The sequence below is a fragment of the Sapajus apella genome, unplaced genomic scaffold (assembly GCF_009761245.1).
Source record: "Sapajus apella isolate SASKATOON/1434 unplaced genomic scaffold, GSC_monkey_1.0 scaffold13, whole genome shotgun sequence".
Lineage (NCBI taxonomy): Eukaryota > Metazoa > Chordata > Mammalia > Primates > Cebidae > Sapajus > Sapajus apella.
This window is the reverse complement of record NW_022436953.1, coordinates 27640774-27660690: the sequence shown is the minus strand read 5'-3', so window position 1 is coordinate 27660690 and position 19917 is coordinate 27640774. Positions and strand designations below refer to the sequence as shown.

Below are 19917 nucleotides of genomic sequence, written 5' to 3'. Positions count from 1 at the left end.
AGACAGAACTGTTGTTACTCAGTTTAACAAACGCCGAGTGTCCACCACAGGCAAGGTCAGGGACTTGGGTTACATGGGATGGGGCAATAAGCAGATGGAGAGAGAATGAGGATGGAAGGGAGGCGTGAACGTGTAAAGGCACGAGTGAGAAGGGACCCTGTGCTGCTGGGCTGGGATCAGACGCACTGCTGTGGGCTCGAGGTTTAGGGCAGGCCAGGTGGGCAGGGTCAGCACGGGCACATGCGTGTGTCATGCCTGCATGCATGCCATGCCCACATTTCCTGCCTCTGTCCACTGCCCAGGGCGTGAGCAGCAATGCCCAGAGACCACTGGAAGGAACTGAGGCTCCCTGGAGAAACAGCCGATTCTGGGGCTGAAGTAAAGATAGAACAAATGAGCCTGAAACATCTTTTTGTGCCAAAAAGCAAGGAAGGGCTCAAAGAATGGTGAGGATTGCCCAAAGGACACAGGGCCAGCTTGGAGGGGCTGCCAGTGTCCGTGTCGGGACCCTCGGAGTATCCCAGTGATGACGGCTAACAGATGATAACCCGCTGAATTACATGGGAAGCCAGGAGCCCATGCCGGCATACATAAATCAGTGGAAAGAAGAGAATTTTATTCTTTAAAGTAAGATGCCAGGAGCAAATATAAGGAGGAATGACAGTTACTTGGCGACCATCAGATAAATAATTCAAACAAGAAATATTAAGGGCCACTAAAACTGGCGGATGAAGTGGGACTTCGCATCGCCTCAAAGCATCTCCCCACAAACATGTATCAGTCACAAAGGGGAAAAACACAACATTATGTGGTCGCCATTAAACAGGAGGTCAAAGTTAACATCACCAGTATGTGGGCAAGCCAACATCACGGGCCTGCGAGAGCAGGCACAGCACCACTTCCACGCCATTCCAGCCCCAATTGCGCCACCTGGGTTGCATCGTTGAAAAGCCATCCCACAAAACGACTGTCTCGTAACCTTCAAAATTGGCAATCTCTGAGCGCTGAGGCGAGGACAAGGAAGTGCCCCAGGGTGGAGTGCAGAGACAGACCACAGAGCTGCCCGGCCCTGGACGGGTCTTCCTCTCTCTAGAGGAGTTCATGGAATAATTGGCAATTATGGGGTCTGTGTCTAGAAGGGCTTATGGGATTTCTTTCTATTCTGGAAATCTGAAAAATGATGGGAAAACAAGAAGGCTGTGGGAACTCCAGGGAGTGCTAGGTAATTCTTCTGGAGGGGAGACCATGTATTGGGACAGAAATGAGCTTGGCACGGCAGCCAGCCCCCAACCCAGCTCACACGGGATTAGCACATGGCCTTGAGAAGGGCTGGGGGGTGGGGGGACAGTGGATTCCTCAGACCTTTGTGATTGGGAGGACTCGGGAATTCCATCACCAGGGAAGGCCCTGAGGACATGGCAGGCTGAGGAAGAGGTGGCGGGACAGGTGAAGGGCGCAGACAGCACGAGGGCTCCAGGTGGCATGGGCAGGAGGGAAGCTTGGTGGGTGGGGGGAGCGCAGGGAACACTGGGAGGCCTCCAGCACCCGGAGCGTGTTCTCAGGCCTCTGAGAAGGTGCCAGGGAGACAAGGAGGATGGGCTGGTGAGGCTGCCTGGGCCCCTCTTCCTGCTTCAAGCCGTGGGACTGCGGGGCTGCAGGACTCTGATGGTGGCCCTCGGCCCTGCGAGCCATGGTGTCTTCCGTGCTCATTGTCTGCGCCTGTGAAGTGTGGCAGAGGAGAGCTGGTGTCCCGGGGGGTGGGCAGGCTTGAGGAGGCGACGATACAGCAACCCCGTGGTTCTCGGAACCGGAGCCTCCAGGGCCGCAGGAGGCAGAGGGCACATGAGGGCGCAAGGGCACGGGGGCGTCTGCGAGGGAATGAGCGGGGTGTGAGCAGGCCCATGTGTACGGCCTGGGGTTTGGGGGAGCTGGATATGACAGCGTGTGTGTGTGTGTGTGTGTGTGTGTGTGTGTGTGTGTGTGTGTAGCATGGGGCCAGTGTGTGTGTGTGTGTGTGTGTGTGTGTGTGTGTGTGTGTGTGTGTGAAGCATGGGGCCAGTGTGAGAGTGGGCGCCTGTGTGTGGCCTGGGCCTGAGAACCCATGGGACCTGGCGTGTGCACGTGCGGATATGGGAACATGAGGGCATGGGGCCCCTGGTGAGCACACGTGGGCTCAGGTGAGCTCTGTGGCTGTGCATGCATCGGCCTGGCTCCAGCAGGCCTGGCCTGTCCTGTCCCTGGCAGCAGGGCGCCCTCTCGTGGCCTGAGCAGGCGGTGTGGGGAGGAGAAAATGAGAGTGAGCCCTGAGACCTCACCAGGGTGGGACGCAGGAGGAGGGGTGGGGTGGGAGGAAAGAGGCGGCAGGGAGGATGCCAGGTGGGCATTCAAGAAAGCCGGATGCGCACTGCCCTAGGGGCCTAGGGATCCTCGCTGGCCCCTGCCCACCACTCCTGGCTTCACCAGGCTCCTCCCTCCCTGCAGGGCAGGGGCTGGGGGGCTGTCCTCTCTGATGCAGGGCAGGCGGGCTTGGACGGCCTCATGGGAAGCGTGTGGGTGGCCTGGGCCCTGTGGCAAGGCACCTCCCCAGCCTTGCCCACTTGGGACCACACTGCCAAAGACCAGAGTGCCAGGGCTGCCCCTCACGCCGCAACTGCAGGGCTGATTCGCTGCATCCCTCCCCCGCTGGGGCAGCTGGGATCCTGCTATTCCCCCTGGCCAAAGAGAGAGCGTGTGTGCATGTATATGTGTATGTGTATGTGTGTGTGCATAAGCCAGGGTCTATGGCCCCCATGTTAGTGTGGCACGAAACGAGGCCATCCCTGCATGTCTCCGGGGAGGGGGACGCTGTGACGGAGCACAGGGCACGGTCCATTGTCCTTCCCCGGCATGGATGGCTGTGGCCCAGGAGATTGTGTTGAGTCTACAGTCATGGAGCCCCTGGCCCTGAGCTCCTGGATTAAACCTTTGTAAAGTGCAGAGCACTCCCTGCACGAAGCTTAGTAATGAGGACAGATGTGGGGGACGCTGCAGTCAGAGCGCAGCCTCCGTGCCACTGACAGGCTGGCTGGAGGTTCCTCACTAGGAGGCCTATTCTCAGCACCTTTCCCTCGCCCGTGAGAAGGGGCCCTGGTCAAGCGGGAGCTCTGCAGGCTCGGAAGTGGTGAGTGCGTGGGTGGGTTTCTGTTTTTAAAACCAGGTGGTTTTCCTTTTTAAGAATCCCCCAAATTCACAAACCCAGGGCAGGTGCGATTGTGCCATAAAAAATCACTCTTATTCTTACAGGAGTGTTATGAGGTAGCCCAGGTCCCTCCAGGGGACCAGCAGAGCGGAGATCTGTGATGCTGGGACGCCAGCCAGGCATCAGGAGGGCGTCTTGAATCTCCCTCCCTGGAAGGAAGAACAACCACGTTCACTTCATCCCTGCATCCTCAATAGCGCCTGGCCATACATAGTAGGTGCTCAGTAAACATCTATGGGGACCAGGGAGCCAATAGAGGACAGGCTGTGGGCAAAGGGGGACCATCGAGATTTTAAAGGCTGTGGGGAAGGCCAGGCACTGTGGTTCATGCCTCTAATTCCAGCACTTTAGGAGACTGAGGCAGGTGGATCACCTTAGGTCAGGGGTTCGAGACCAGCCTGGCCAGCATGGTGAAACCCCATCTCTCCTAAAAATACAAAAATTAGCCCTGTGTGGTGGCATGCACCTGTAATCCCAGCTACCTGGGAGGCTAAAGCAGGAGAATCGCTTGAACCCAGGAGGTGGAGGTTGCAGTGAGCTGAGATCGCGCCATTGCACCCCAGCTTGGGTGACAAAGCGAGACTCCAGGAAAGAAAACAAAAGAAAAAAAGAAAAGAAAGGAAAAAAGGCAGGCAGTAGGGAAGGTCAAGTCGGCCCGAGAAAGCCACCATGACCTTGTGGTAAACCGCACCCATGGGGTGGAGGGCACCACAGAGGTGGTGTCTGTCCCGCCAGCCCAGTCTAGCAGGACAGACCAAATGGGCACCGTTAGGGAAGTACGCCACGCGGGGTGCAGCGGCCACACCATGGCGCGCCCTCACCCTAGGGGCCGAGCTTAACCTGCTCCTGTCCAGCCCACACAGCTGGGGCTCAGCCCCCCTTCACACATGAGGAAACCAAGACCCAAGCGAGGTGAAGATCGTGCTCAAGCCAGGCGCAGTGGCCCACGCCTGTAATCCTAGCACTTTGGGAGGCTGAGGCAGGAGGATCACTTGAGCCCAAGATTTCGAAACAAGCCTATGCAACACAGGGAGACAAAAATATTTTTAAAATTTAAAAATTATCTGGGTGTGGTGGCGTACACCTGTTTCCCAGCTATTTGGGAGGCTGAGGCAAGAGAATCCCTTGTGGCTGGGAGTTCGAGGCTGCCGTGGGCCATGATGGTGCCGCTGCATTCCCACCTGGGAAACAGAGCAAGACCCCATCTCAAAAAGAAAAAACAAAAAAAGCACAAAGAGACCACGTCTGAGTTTACACGGTTAGCGCGCGGCAGAGGACTGGGTCGCACACCTCTTGGGGTCTCTGTGCAGCTGGACTCTGGCTCTAGAGGGTGTGGCTGGGCTTTTCTGTCTCCCTGCTACTCTGGTTTCAGCCCCTGGGCACAGGCAGAGTCAGAGAAAGACCCGGCGCCATCAGGCTGGGCCTGCGCGCAGGGCACTCCAGCCTGGACCTATGTTTGGAGGCTAGATTGGGGACCTTGTCCCTGGCTGTCCCCAACCTGAGGACAACGGGACTAGAGGAGCACACTGGGTCCACATCCGGGGCTCACATCCTGGGTCCCACCCGTGACACAGAGGAACCTGTGCACAAATACAACCACTGCTGCAAGATGGTTGAAAATGAGAACTATGTCAAGCTGCGTCTGCAAGGGCAGGAGTCGGGGCTCGGGGCCCCTTTCCTTCCCGCTTCACTTTTCTAGGCTGAAAGACATGTAGCAATGAAAGGATGAAAAATGCAGGTTCCCTGATGGTCAGAACGCGGCAGCAACGGTGGATGCTGTGGGGGACACGCCCTCCCCGCCCTGGGCAGTAAGTGCCACCAGCCCTGGCCTCGTCGCTGAGCCGCAGCGCAGCAGCAGAAAGGCAGAGGCCAGCCCTGGGGCAGCGAGAGGACTCAGCTGGGACTCCAGGTCTCACGGGGTGGCTGCGGCGGGCAGGCTCTGGGCCCTGGGCACATCCAGCAGAACCCAAGTGGCCCAGGTTCAGGTTAAGGTTAGACAGCACTTTGGGCAGGCGGTCAGCCCGGCCAGGACGGTGGCCACGGCTCCTCTGCAGGCTCACTGCAGGCCCTTCCTCCCCTGCTTGCTGCGGCCCGGCCAGCTGCCCAGACCTGCCTAGACCCTCCCACCTTCCCCCATACACTGGAGAGCACTTGGGTTCAGTGGACTTTAACCACAAAGGCAGCAATGATGGGACTCCTGGGGCTGTCACCTGTCACATCTCTGCCAGGCCCTCAGGTGGGGGTGGGTAGGGTCAAGTGACCGACCTCAGGGCCTTCCCTAGGTCAGAAGCCCCCAAAGCCAGGTCCTGCTTACGTCCAGCTCAGCAGCAGGTCGTGTGTGAGGAGGGGGCCAAAGCGGGGGAGGGCAGGAGCTCACCAGCCCTGTGACCCCCACACTGGCTACTCTTGTTTCGTGAGGCTCGGCCCCTGCTCAGAGCTCCGGCAGGACCTGGCTAATTGGGGGGTGATTTGAGAAGGTTCAGGGACACAGGCCTTGGAGAAAGGCAGAGGTGGGTTTGAATCCCAACTCACACTGGCAGGCTGTGCGGCCTTGAACAAGTTACTCCACCTCTCTGAGCTTCCATTTGCATATCTAAATTGTCGGGGTAAGAAGGTGAGCGCCTTCTCTGGGCTGTTTCGGGGTATAGGTGAGCCAAGGCCGGGTGTGTGAGCGTGAGCGCTGGCCCTGCCACGAGCCACGCCTGTGTTATCCCCCTGCGGCTCCTGGGAACACGCTTCAGGGAATGTCTTGGGAGGAGAAGAGCAGTGTGAGCAGCAGGCCCAGAGCATGTGCCTTGCGACGTTGGTTGAGCAGCTCTGGGGAGATGAGAAGGCGCTGCGGACCCTCCCTCAACCCCGTCCCACTACTCCAGAGCCTTCCAGGACCCTGGAGAGACTTGCATGTTCCCAAGACGCGAATTCCTGGGGCTGGGAGGCGGCCTACAGGGGTCCTACCTTCTGGGCCGACCCCAGGCTTTGTGGCCTCACTCTGTGGCCACCTCCCAGCCTCCACCTGGGACCCGCTTCCTCAGCCCTGAGCCCACCACCCCCAGCCCACTGGTTACCACACTGGCCGCGCGAAGCCCAGCAGGAGAGTTCAGGTTTTAAAATCTTTCCCGTCTTGCCCTGGACACGAAGCAGTCTTGGTCAGGCACCAGGAACGCTAATGAGGGTCAGGTACCAGAAGGGTGACAGCTCCTCATCCTGTCTCCCCTGCCCCAGTGCCCCAACCAGACAGAGCCATGGGGGCCACGACAGGGTGTCTACCCCAGCTTCACCTGCTGAGCCGCGTGGACCCACCAGCCTCGTCTCACACGCCCACCTCCACCTCGGGTCTCCTCCCCACTCTCCCAGGAGGCCCAGCATCCAGGACTGCCAGGTGCTGACCATGCCCAGAGAGCTCCCAGGACCGTAAACTGGGAGGCACACGGGCCTCCCTCCCAGAACAGCCAGTGATGGCCGGGGCGGGGAGCGACAGGGTCCCGCATGGTGGGGGCATAAACCCGTCTGGCCTCATGTGGTCAAGCTGAACATACGCTTCTCCATGACCCAGCACCATCTGCCTCTCAGCAGATCTGCCCCAGAAGGACTCGTGCCCATGTGTGCAGGAGACAGAAACCAGAACGTTCCTGGCAGCCTGTGCAGACAGGCCAAACTGGGACCCACCCAGATGTCCTCTCCAAGGGATGGGCAAAGGGGGGTGTTCGAGCCACAGAGGACACGATGAATCAGCCACAGTTCAACGGTACAGTGTGGGATTCCATTTGGATAAAACTCAGAGCAGGAAGAGCCAGAGCCGTGTTGGAGGGAAGTGGCCATGTGGGAGAACAAAGCAGACCCAGCCACTATGGCCACTGTGCCGGCAGCGGGACGGGGCGTATCAGTCAGGGACCAGGCCTTCTGGGGCGCTGACAGCCTCCTAGCTCTCGACCTCAGAGTGTTTGCTTTGTTATTCGCTGTGACACGCATTCGAATTTTATTCACGCAGTATCACAATTGTTTAATGGCACATTTTATGTTATATATATTTTATCACAATTTAAAAAATTTCCTTTTGGGACAAGGTCTTGCTCTGTCACCCAGGCTGGAGTGCAGTGGCATGATCATAGCTCACTGCAGCCTCCTGGACCTCTTGGGTTTAAGAGATCCTCCTGCCTCAGCCTCCCAAGTAGCTGGGACCACAGGTGGGTGCCACCATACCTGGCTAATTGTGATTTTTCACAGAAATGAGGTCTCACTATGTTGCACAGGCTGGTCTCAAACTCCTGGGCCAATTATTTTTTACATTTTTAAAATGAAAGTATGACATAAGGCCAGACTTTCATGCCCGTAATCCTAGCACTTTGGGAGGCCAAGGTGGGCGGATCATCTGAGATCAGGAGTTTGAGACCAGCTTGGCCAACATGATGAAACTCCATCTCTACTAAAAATACATAAATTAGCCGGGCGTGGTGGTACGCACCTGTATTCCCAGCTACTCGGGAGGCTGAGGTAGGAGAATCGCTTGAACCCGGGAGGAGGAGGTTGCAGCGAGCTGAGATCAAGCCACGGCACTCCAGCCTGGGTGACACAGTGAGGCTCTGCCTCAAAAACAAAAACAAACAAAAAAAAGTATGACATAAAGTAGATTAGTGACTGTCCGGGGCTGGGCGGAATGCGGGGAGTGCTTTGCCAATAATAAACGATTTGAGGCTTTTTGAGGTGATGAAATGTTATAAAATTGATTGTGGTGACGGCTCCACATCTCTGTGAATGCATGAAAGCCACTGAGTTATACGGCGTGGGAATTATTTCTCAATAAGGCTGCTACAGAAAGAGACAAAAGAAAAAAGTATACAGGCTTAAACTGGGGTGTGTCCCCTTCTGTGTGACCTAAGGTGCACTAAGTGATGCCTCTGAGTCCAGAAGTGCCCACCTACACCCCAGAAGCCACAGCCTCCCTCCCGGGCAGGACCAGAAGGCCACCTGAGGGACGTCAGGGATGCACAGACTCCCTGCACGGTGGGTTTTTCCACAGGCCTGTTCCCTTGCCCTTCGCTGCACTACAGATGAGTACCTGAGGAACCTGGGGTAAGCTCCCAAGCCCAGCACTGGCCCTTTCTCTCCACCAGGGCTGGCTCGGACTGCCCTGGCTGGTCTGTTTACACACGAGGACAAAAGGAGGGTCCTGACTCCTGGGAGGCTGAGCAGGGCCACCAAAGCCTGGACCCCCCCTTGCTAGCCACTCACTTTGACATGTGACTGCTGAAAAGTGAACACCAGGTTCACTTCCTTCCCTCACACTCCATGTGGCACAGAAGAAAAATCTGCCGTGTTCCAAAGAGAATCCACAGCCTTCTCTTAACAGGAAACACTGTGATGTCAGTCGCTGTGAAGTCTGGGAAGACCCAGGACAAGGTGCTGCTTTGACGGCAGCGCTTCCAAGGTCAAAGGCCAGGCATGGGGGCACTCTCCCTCCTGACCCGCCCGCCGCAGCCCTGCAGCCCTCATTGTCCAGAGTGGTGCAAGGCGGCCGGAATCCTAGATCGGCCAGCCGCCCCACTGGGGGAAGCCCCTTCATCACCGAGACCCCAGCTAGAAGGGACTTTTCAGGACACCTGGAATCCCAGTCCAGGAAACTTTCCCTCTCAGAAGGGCAAACTGTTTGTCGAGAATGTTCTGGCTTATAAAACATCTGCCAGCCTTGGGTAAACAGTAAGAGAAGACCCAAGGCGAGTTTGGCGTAGCTGGTTTATTTACACAGCAGCTCCATGACCAGCATGGGTGCTTCTCAGGCAGTGGCACCTTTGTCTGTGCTCAGAAAACAGGGTGGTGGCTGCGCTATGTGGCGTGGAACAGGGAACACAGTGATGGCGGACGGCGAGAGGTGACACTGCCTGGTTTCTGGCATGTCCATGGGAAGACGGGGTTGGTGGGGAGACATGGGGCAGGAAGGGTCTGCGGCTCAGACATGCCAGCGGCTCTTCCTTCGCCACAGCACAGAGAGGGTACCTAGGAACTGGGCAAAATGTCCCTTCCCTGCATTCATTTGTCAGAATGGGAGGACACAGAGTTCCAGCCCAGTCCATCCTTCAAGGAAGACGAGGGCTGCCTTGACAGGCAAGAAAGCAAGGAGGGGCGACAGTACTGGGGGGCATGGGCAGCAGTGCGCTTACCCACTGGGCCCCGCCTCCGAACACGGGGCCCTGCCTGGGTCCTGGAGTGAGGCCTGGCCCTGTGGCTGCTGCAGAATGTGCCCCAAGGGCAGGACGTTCCAGGAGGGAAAAGTACAGGCAAAAGTACCTGCCCAGGGAACTGGGGGCGGCCAGGTCCCAATCCAGCCTCTGTGAAACCTCACCAGGATGACGCTTTCCTGGGGAGCAGGCCCTGCAAAACATTCCCTCTGGAGCCAAGGCCACATGGCGATCTCTCCCAACCCCGAGGCTGCACTCTCTTTGGGCCAGTTTATAATAAAGGTGGAAGAAAGCAAGAGGAATGGATACACCCACGGTGACAGGGAAATCCCACCGCCAGAGAGCAGCCAAATCCCAATCCTCAGCCCCTCTCCGCCTCTCAGACTCCTGATGGCTGCCTCAGAAATACAATCGTGTGTGCGTGTGTGTACATGTGTGTGCACTTGTACATGCCCCGCACTAGAAGACCTTGACTGAGGGCACACCCCGCAGCAGAACCAGTGGGAGGCCTCAGTAGGCCCCTCCGGCTTCCCTCCCTTCCTGGTGCCAGTGACTGGCAGGACTGGCTGAACGGCCCCCATCGGCCAACCAGCCCAGCCTGGACCGCCTCCCCGTCCTGCCCTGGCCTCAAACCAAGTGTGGGCGCATCTACTCACCACAGGGCTCTCTGCCACCTGGGCCCAGGACAAGGCCACTGCTTCTCCCTCTTCACTCTCCCAGTTCAGCCAAGGCTAGGCCAGGGCCACCAATGGAGGATGGAGCCTGGAAGGCCGCCCGATGCCCAGCTGACCCAGCCAGTGCTCACTGGCTCCTGTAAGGTCTCTCTCCTTGGAGAGGAGAGGCGCAGCATAGGGTTGTGACAACATGTCTCTGCTGCAGAAGGGACACAGCTGCTGCCCCTAGAAAGCTCACCTCAGTGCCGAACGGGGCTGTGCTGACCGCCACAGCTAGTGCTGCCCCTCACAGAGGTGCCAGAGGGCTGGGGGTGGCCCCGGAAGGGTGAGGTGCTGCTTCATAGAGCCTGGCTGGGGGCATGTCCTGGAGGGAAGGGACTCTGGCCCAGTGGCAGGGTGCCCGGCTGACTCCAGAGGCTGTTTGCTGGGCCTGCCACACATCCACAGGGAGCACCACACAGGCACTTCCAGTTCCAACACGGCCCTCCAGAGAGCGAGGCCCCATCAGGCTCCGCAGCCCAGCTCATCCAGGGCCCCCTGCTCCTCCAGCGCTCCAGTGCATCCGTGCACCGAGGGTGCCATCTGGAGGGAGAAGGGGACGGTGCAGGAGGAGGGCAGCTGCCACCTGGGGCCACCAACACCCTTGCAGAGGCCAGCGAGCCTTTTCTAGTAGCCACATTTACAAAAGTTTAAATAAAGGGGTGAAATTAACACGAAATATCAACATTTCAACACGTAGCCAATATAAAAAAATATTCAGGAGCTCTTTCACAATCCTTTATCCCTACTCAGTCTCTGAAATCCAGTGTGTGTTTTACACTTCCTGCACATCTCACTGTGGACGAGCTACGAGTCACCCCCTGCGGCTCGAAGCTACTGTGTCTGACACAGCACCTGGCCCTTCCGGGGCCACCCCTAGCCCTCTGGCACCTTTGTGAGGGGCAGCACTAGCTGCGGTGGTCAGCACAGCCCTGTTTGGCACTGAGGTGAGCTTTCCAGAGGCAGCAGCTATGTCCCTTCTGCAGCAGGGGCAGGGGCAGGTCCAGATTGTTGCCAATGGCTGGGAGACCTCCCAACCCTTTAACCGGGGCACACCCCCACACACAAAGCCCCACCACCTTTGATGCCCATATGGTCTCCCTTAGTGACTCAGTCCCCACCTTAGCCAAGCTAACACCCTTCTCCCTTTGTCCTGCATGTTAACAAAGGCAGACTTGCATCCCGACAAACGCATCCAAAGAGCTGACATTTTAAATCTCTTTAGGAACAAACAGGCTAAGTCCCATTCTCTTCAACTGAGGCAGGTGACTCCATTCCTGGAGCTAGGCAGACATGCATGGTAGTGGCCACACGTGTTCCCCACCCTGGTCATCTGCTGAGGGCTTGCTGTGTGCCTGGCACTAAACTGATTACTTTCCTATAGCATCTGAACACATGGACGCACAGGATAACACACTGGGGCCTACTGGAGGGTGGAGAGGGGAGGAGGGAGAGGATCAGGAAAAATAACTAACAGGTACGAGGTTTAATACATGGGTGATGAAAGAATCTGTACAATAAACCCCATGACACATGTTTACTTATGTAATGAACCTGCACGTCCTACACATGTACCACTGAACTTAAAAGTTAAAAAAAAAAAAAAAAGGAAAAAATGTGGTATACATATACCATGGAATACTACTCAGCCATAAAAAAGGAATGAAATCATGGCATTCACAGCAACCTGGATGGAGGTGCAGACCTCAAAGAATGGAGGTGCCTCAGGTCTGGAAAAGCAAACATCACATGTTCTCACTTCTAAGTGGGAGCTACATTATGAGGACACAAAGGCGTAAGAATGATATAGTGGACTCTGGGGACTGGGGAGGGAAGGGTGGGAGGGGCGAGGAATAAGGCTGCATAGTGGGTACAGTGTACACTGCTCAGGTGACGGGTGCATCAAAACCTCAGAAATCGCTAAAGAACTTATCCATATAACCCAAAACCACCTGCTCCTCAAAAACTACTAAAATTTTTTAAATTACCAAAAAAAAAAAAAAAGATGAAGATGCTTGTAGAAAGATGCTATAAAACAGTGTTCAAGAAAAAAGGAGACCGCAATACAATATCATCTCATTTTTTTTTAAAAGAGAAAAATCCAAAATATTACCAGTCTTTATCTACACAGAGAAGGCAGTGTGGAAGGGTTTGGCAAACCATTGATAGTTTCTCTCTCTGGGGCCAAGTGCGGTGGCTCACATCTGTAATCGCAGCACTTTGGGATGCTGAGGTGGGTGGATCACTTGAGGTCAGGAGTTCAAGACCAGCCTGGCCAACATGGTGAAACTCCATCTCCACTAAAAATATAAAAATTAGCCAGGTGTGGTGGCGCACATCTGTAGTCCCAGCTACTCAGGAGGCTGAGACAGGAGAATCACTTAAGCCTGTGAGAGGCAGAGATTGCAATGAGCTAGGATTGGACCTCTGCACTCCAGCCTGGGTGACAAAGGGAGACTCCACCTCAAAAAAAAAAAAAGTTTCTCTCTCTGGAAGACACCGTCATGGGGATGCCCACCCCATACTCTTCTTTAAACGGCATGCAGGTAACTGGAATCCGAAAAGCACCAACCCTTGCTGGTGTAGGGTGGGCACAGCTCCCCCATGGCCACCTGCTCATTCGTGGGCTGTGGGGGGATTCTCAGTTTATAGGGGTTACCTGGCCTAGGCTGGCCCCAACTGAGGTGGCATGCAGGACAGACATGTTTTTCCTCCAAGGAACCGGAAGCAGCCCAGTGCACAACGCTGTATGGTTCTCCCTCCCTCTCCACCTTCTGCCAAGCCACACCGCTGTGTTCCGAAGCAGGGAGGAGTCACTTGTGCTCACGGGTCACAGATGTGAGCTGGGCTGGTCTCCTGATGGCTGATGCCAGGCAGCACCCGACATCAACTACAGGTCCCTGAGGTCCACTGTCAGTGGGGAGCCTTCAACTGGGAGCAGCAGCAGGACCAGGCTCTGCCACTTTGGCAGGAAAGGCAGGAAAGGGGACCTGGGGCCCCCTGGCTGGCCTTTTGGAAAACATGTTCCTGTGGCTTGTGAGTGTGTCTCCCTCACTCCCTTAGGCCAGGCCTCACCACAGGGAGCCACGAAACCAAACTTCAAGGAAGAAAGAAGGCCCGTATGTCACGCATACCAGAGGCTCCATAGGGACCCCCAAGCCTGGAAGGGTCTGGGAGGTGGCTGGAAGGGACCAACTTCCTGTCCCTGGACCCAGGTACGCTGAGCCTTCCTCACTCACCTTGCACTCAGCCACGGTCCCCAACCTGCAGGAGGGCCCTCAGAGCGATGGTCGGGCCCTCTGCTCTGTCTTCTCTGGTCCTGTCTAAGCAGACCTCTCAGGACAAATGCAACTGCCCCTGCCCCAAATCCAAGTACTCCAGGTAACCATGTTTCAACCAAGTTTCCCCAGCGTCTACAAAGATGTACTTTCTCTGAATGGCCACAATCATAACCATCGAACATAAGGCAAGATGACACTCTGATGTCCAAGATCCTCTTGATGACAAAGCGGGCTGGAGCCCGGGCACCACAGGGCCCTTCCCATGACCCGGAGCTCCCAACAGCTGGCGGCTGCTCCAGACCAGGCAGACTTTAGACCCCGCAAATAAAACACAAGCTTCTTCTCAAGATGGGGGTTCCGTTCCAAAGCACCCCTGAGCACCCTCGTGTCGTCTCCAGGCTGTCACCGGTGGAGAAGGTGAACACAGGAGAGTGAGGCTGTCCGAGGGGCTGGAGTGCCCACAGCTGTAACTGCCACAGCGCAGGGTCTGCTCAAACTGCCGAAAGGACAGCAGCACAGATTCTCCCCGCTCCCCGGCAGGCGGCTGCCACAATGAACAGTGCCTTTAATTACTTCTCTCTGCACCACACACCGTTTCAAAACTCAGACCCTGTATCAAAAGCCACTCTACCTTATCACTGTCTGCTACGAAAGACCACCCAGCCCTGTTCTTAGAGGTCCATTACATACAACATGGTGAATGCCCACACACGGCTCTTTGATTTGGAAAGAATACTCCCTTTACTTTGAAAAACAAAACAGAATGAGAACGTGGCCATCCCCTGGAAGGAAGGTGAATGAGTGCATCCAGCTGGCACTGACCTGAACTTCCCGGTCCGCACCTGCAGCGCTCTCATTCCACACCGCTGGGCACCGCCGACGTCACCCACGATATCGTCCCCAATCATGACGGCCTGTCACAGAAGTGAAATATGCTCAGAAGTGATGTCAGGAGAGTTTTATTCCTGGGCTCTTCATCTTCTATTTGACATAATAAATGGCTTGATTTGATGTTTAAAACCACCATCATACAAATTAAACAAGATAATATTGTCATCGTATTGATTAAAAGTCAACCCACCTGGAATATATCTCACACTGCCCCTGGAGGCCATGGCTTTGAAAGGTATATATTTGTGCAATTTGAAATCAATCAGCAGACATCAAAGTGATTTGGCACCGCAAGGACGTGTGGGGAGGCTGAACGCTGCCCTGGCCTCTGCTGAAACACAGGCTGAATTTTACCTGACCCTAAAGACTCTGTAGCCTGGTTATTTGCCTTGGATTCTATGAAAGTGAAGCAACTCTCTGGCAAATCTTTGTAAGTCTGGCTTTATATAGGTTTTGCTTTCAGTGATGAAGGTATTGCCTCAAAAAAATTTATCATACAGCCGGGCTCAGTGGTTCACGCCTGTAATCCCAGCACTTTGGGAGGCTGAGGCGGGCAGATCACGAGGTCAGGAGTTCAAGACCAGCCTGACCAACATGGTAAACCCATGTCTCTACTAAAAGTACAAACATTAACCAGGTGTGGTGGTGTGCGCCTGTGATCCAAGCTACTCAGGAGGCTGAGGCAGGAGAATTGCTTGAGCCTGGGAGGCAGAGGTGGCAGTGAGCCAAGATGGCATCACTGCACTCCAGCCTGGAGGACGGAGAAAGACTCTGTCTTAAAAATAATAATAATAATATACAAACCAAAGTACACACACGCACACAGATTAAATGCTCACAGCCTATCATTTAAAAAAGTAGCCTCTAAGATACACTCTCCCACCTGAAACACCCGGAAAACCAAACTATGAAACAATAGCTTTCAGGACACTGGACATCAAGCAGTGAAGGACAATGACTTCTGAGACACAGGAAACAAGCGAGGTGGCCCCTGCGACTGCCCCCAGCGTACTGCCTTTGACGCTTCCAGACTGTGGGCACGGGGGATGGACTAAAGTGTGTCCCCCACAAATTCATATGAAAAAGAGGTGCTAGCCCACAGTGTGACTGTATTTGGAGGCAGGGCCTGTAAGGAGGTAATTAATTAAGGTTGAATGAGCTCAGAGGGGGCCCTGATCTGACGGCACTGGTGTTCTTATCAGAGGAAAAGGCACCGGAGTGCCCTCTCCATGCAAGCACAGAGGAGAGGCCATGGGCGGACACGGCAAGAAGGCCGCCGTCTGCAAGCTGGGGAGAGAGCCCTCATCAGAAACTGGACTTGCCAGCACCCTGATCTCAGGCTTCAAGCCTCCCAAACAGTGAGAAAAAAAGTTTCTGCTATTGTATGACAGTCTGAGCTGATTAATACGAGGGAAATGTAGGTGGAGCCCTGTAGAATCCCTGAATTGGGAAGACAGAGCTAGGACCCTGGGGAGACCCAGGAGCACAGTCCACAGGACAGAGAATCAGAAAGGAAAAGGCTGCATGGAGAAAGAGCTGTGGAGGTTGTGGAGGGTCCCCTTGGTACTCAATAGACCACTGCTAGTGCACGTAAGGGCGGAAACTCCCTGAGCCTGGGAAAGAACCGCACCAAATAACTAGAGAAAATGGTGCCTGTGTCTCACACAGGACTGCGTATGTCCCTACCAGCCAGGCTGGGAAAGCTCACTCATGATACACAGGGCATTGGGTAGGATCTCAGAAGCCGCTGGCTTTGCTGGTGAGGAATGATTCATCCGGGGCAACCCCTGCTCCGGTGCTGCCCCCAAATCTTAAAAGCAAGATCTGGAAGGATCAAACTGTTTCCAAGTAATTTAATTGCATCCTAGAACAAAGTTTGAAATTATTTACGGGCACACAAAAATATCTAAAACCCAAAAAGAAGATAAAATTGATCATACCTGGTACCCAATAAAAAAATGATCAGACATGCAAAGAAGGAAAATATGCAGAAGGAGGAGAAAGATCAGGCCATCCAAGCTGAGCCAGAGCTGAAACAGATATGAGAATGAGCAGACAAGAGCATTAAATTAGCCCTTGTATTTGTATTCCATAAGTCTCAAAAGTAGAGAAGTGGAAGATAAAAGAAAAAATCCAAATCAAGCTTCTAGAGAGGAAAACTAAAATGTCAGGGATCAAAATTCGCTGGGTGAGATCAGTGCCAGAAGAGATACTGCAGAGGAAAAGATTAATGAACTTGGAGACATGGCAATAGAAACTACCCAAAATGAAACAGAGGCAGAAAAATCATTTTTAAACGTGAACAGGCATCAGTGAGCTAAGGCACAACTTTAAGCAGCCTGATTTACATGCAATGAGAGTTCCTGAAAGTGAGATGAGCTGGGCACAGTGGCTCACACCTATAATCCTAGCACTGTGGGAGGATTGCTTGAGCCCAGGAGTCCAAGGCCAGCCTAGGCAACATGGCACGACCCTGTCTCTACAAAAATTTTTTTAAAATTAGCCAGATGTGGTGGCTGAAGCCTGTAGTCCCAGCTACTTACAAGACTGAGGAAGTGGAGGATCACTTGAGCCCAGGAGGTTGAGACTGCAGTGAGCTGTGTTCGTGCCACTGCACTCCAGCCTGAGAGACAGAGCAAGACCCTGTCTCAAGATTAGAAAAACAAAAAAAAAAGTGAGACAAGAGAAGGCACAAATATATTTGAATAGTGAATGAAAATTTCCCAAACTTGATAAAAATAATAAATCCACAGACCCAACAGCCCAGTGAACACCAAACACAAGAAACATGAAGAAAACTGTATTAAGGTACATCATAATCAAATTGCTCAAAACCAGTGACAAGGAGAAAATCTCAAAAAACAGTGAGACAAAAAAGACACATGTCTTTTTTTTACAGAGAAACAAAGATAAGACGTTAATTTCTTGTTGGAAACAATGCAAGTGAGAAGACTGTGGAGTATTGTCTTTTAAGTAGTAAAAGAAAAAAATGCCCATCTAGAATTCTATACCCAGCAAAAATATCTTTCCAAAACAAAGATGAACTAAAGATATTTCAGATATCAAAGTGGAAAGAATTCATCACCAAGAAATCTGCCCTACAAGAAATGTAGAAGGAAGTCCTTCAGGCAAAGGGAAAATGACAACAGCTGGAAATACACATCTATACCAGAAAGATGGCTTGTGGACATGTGCTGACCTTCTGCCTGCTCACCTCCCTCCTCTGCTGGCTAATTCCTCCCAGGCCTTCAAGACTCAGTTCTGGTGACCACTACCTTTCCTCCACCCCAGGCTGGGTTGCGTGGCCCTCCCAAAGCACTCTGTGATCACTCCCTAGTGCCACCGATGTCATACTGCAGCGTAACAGACTCTGCTCATCCCATTCTTCCAGAAGTAGGAGCTCCTATAGGGCAAGGAATCTGGGCTGACAACTGGCACTCGGTTGACGCTTAGCAACCGTGTCTTCAGCAGATGTGTGCTCTGCATTATGGCATGGCCAGCTGTGTCTGGACACACTTATGAGGCACAAATAAGACTTCCCATTGGTCACCTACGTAGAGTGGAGGGAGTGCACAGTCCATGCCAGTGTGGCCAAAATGTCAGTCACTTGTGGGCCTCCTTTTGCCACATTAACATGTTATTGCTTAAATGGACTCATGCTCTTTTTTTTTTTTTTTTAACATAAATATATGTAATTTTAAAGAAAAAACAGCTGGGAGTGGTAGCTCACACCTGTAATCCCAGCACTTTGGGAGGCCGAGGTGGGTGGAAAATTAGCTGGGCATTGAGGGTGAGGCAGGCGAACTGCTTGAACTTGAGAGGTTGAGGTTGCAGTGAGCCGAGATTGTGCCACTGTACTCCAGCCTTGGCGACAGAGTGAGATTCGGTCTCCAAAAATAATAATAATAATAATAATTTTAAAGAAAAAAAAAACCAACCAGCCTTTCTCTCTCCCTTACCCCAAAATCTGATTAAAAGCTTCAAAGTAGGCTGGGCATGGTGGTCCATGCCTGTAATCCCAGCACTGTGGGAGGCTGAGGCGGGCAGATCACTTGAGCCCAGGAGCTCCAGACCAGCCTGGGCAACATGGTGAAACCCTTTCTCTGCTAAAAATACAAACACTAGATACATGTGGTGGTGCGTGCCTGTAGTCCCAGCTACCTAGGAGGCTGAGGCATGAGAATTGCTTGCACCCAGGAGGTGACAGCTGCAGTGAGCCAAGATACAGCATTGTACTCCAGCCTCAGGGCAGAGTAAGACCCTGTCTCAAAAATATAAATTGAAATAAAAACAAAAAGCTTCAAAATAGTTTCAGGGGAAGATGCTGCCAGTGGAAGGTTGGCCAGCACCATAGACATCAAATGTCAGATTTGCCCTCAACATCAATCAGGGATTTCCTTGGTTGGGGACCAGACTTGAGCAACTGGACTCCAGTGACAGAGGAGTATCCTGAGATGACCGGAACAGATGCTTTGAAACCCCAGGTCTCAGCCGGGCACTGTGGCTCACACCTATAACCCCAGCACTCTGGGAGGCCAAGGCAGGTGGATCACCTGAGGTCAGGAGTTCAAGACCAGCCTGACCAACATGGTGAAACCCCATGTCTACTAAAAATACAAAAAATTAGCCGGGTGTGGTGGCCCGAGCCTGTAGTCCCAGGACTCTGGGAGGCCGAGGCAGTGGATCACCCAAGGTCAGGAGTTCAAGACCAGCCTACATCGTGAAACCCTCTGTCTACTAAAAACACAAAAAATTAACCAGGCATGGTAGCCGATGCCTATCATCCCAGCTGCTCAGAAGGCTGATGCAGGAGAATTGCTTGAACCCGGAGGTAGGGGTTTCAGTGAGCTGAGATTGTGCCATTACACTCCAGCCTGGGCAACAAGAGCAAAACTCTGTCTCAAAAAAAAAAAAAAAAAGAAAAAGAAAAGAAGAGAAACTACAGGTCTCCTTGCTGGAATTCAGATGCTAAGTGGGGCTAACTGACAAATACACAAACCAAAATCAAGACAAAATGAAACGATGACTGTGAATGAAACCAGCCTGGGGACTCTGAGTGTGGGGCCATCGATTTGGACTCTGCCTGCAAGGACCAGGTCCAGGTGGAATTTCCAATCTGGGGGAAGGGGCCTCAGAAAGGGAGGTGGGCTTGAAGTGGCCAGCAGATGCACCGACTCACTCCTGTCTCACATTGAGCTAGGGCAGCGGGGCGGAGATCCCAGCTCTGCTGTTTGCTGGCTGTGTAACCCTGGGCCAGCCTCCCCTTCCATCTGTAAAATGGGTATAACTGGTTTAAACCAAATCATCGCAGTGAAGCACCCAGCACAGGGCCAGGACGTATAAGTTATCTAAACACGTTAAAAAGGAAACAGAAACATGAGGGAATGTTTTGTTGAGGAAATTTCCTCAATGTCAGAAAGTCCCCATGGCCTGCAGCAGGTGCACTCGCTCTGGTCACTTGATGCCTTTACACTGGGCCTTTGCGGGCCGGGCCAGGCAGTGGGCGCATAGTGTGAATCAGACAGATGGGGGTCCAGCCCTTGTGGAGCTCACGACAAGTAGTGAAGACAGATGTTAATCAGATAATTTCACAGTCTCATCATCAGGGCCTGTGATAATGC

The 19917-nt window shown here is 53.6% G+C and overlaps 1 protein-coding gene across 2 annotated transcripts in view; it reads right to left on the bottom strand.

Moving 5' to 3' along the window:
* The window catches only part of LHPP (phospholysine phosphohistidine inorganic pyrophosphate phosphatase), a 145389-nt gene that overhangs the window by 77802 nt on the left and 47670 nt on the right, over positions 1 to 19917 (bottom strand). Inside the window, exons 6-7 of one of the 2 annotated variants that reach the window (XM_032281943.1) lie at positions 14228 to 14319; positions 4284 to 4419 (exon numbers count right to left, since the gene is read on the bottom strand). In XM_032281943.1, the coding sequence (XP_032137834.1) occupies positions 4299 to 4419; positions 14228 to 14319 (213 nt within the window). In that variant the 3' untranslated portion in view covers positions 4284 to 4298. Of the gene's footprint in view, positions 1 to 4283; positions 4420 to 14227; positions 14320 to 19917 lie in introns of those variants that run through there. The other variant, XM_032281944.1, reaches the window with a different exon arrangement.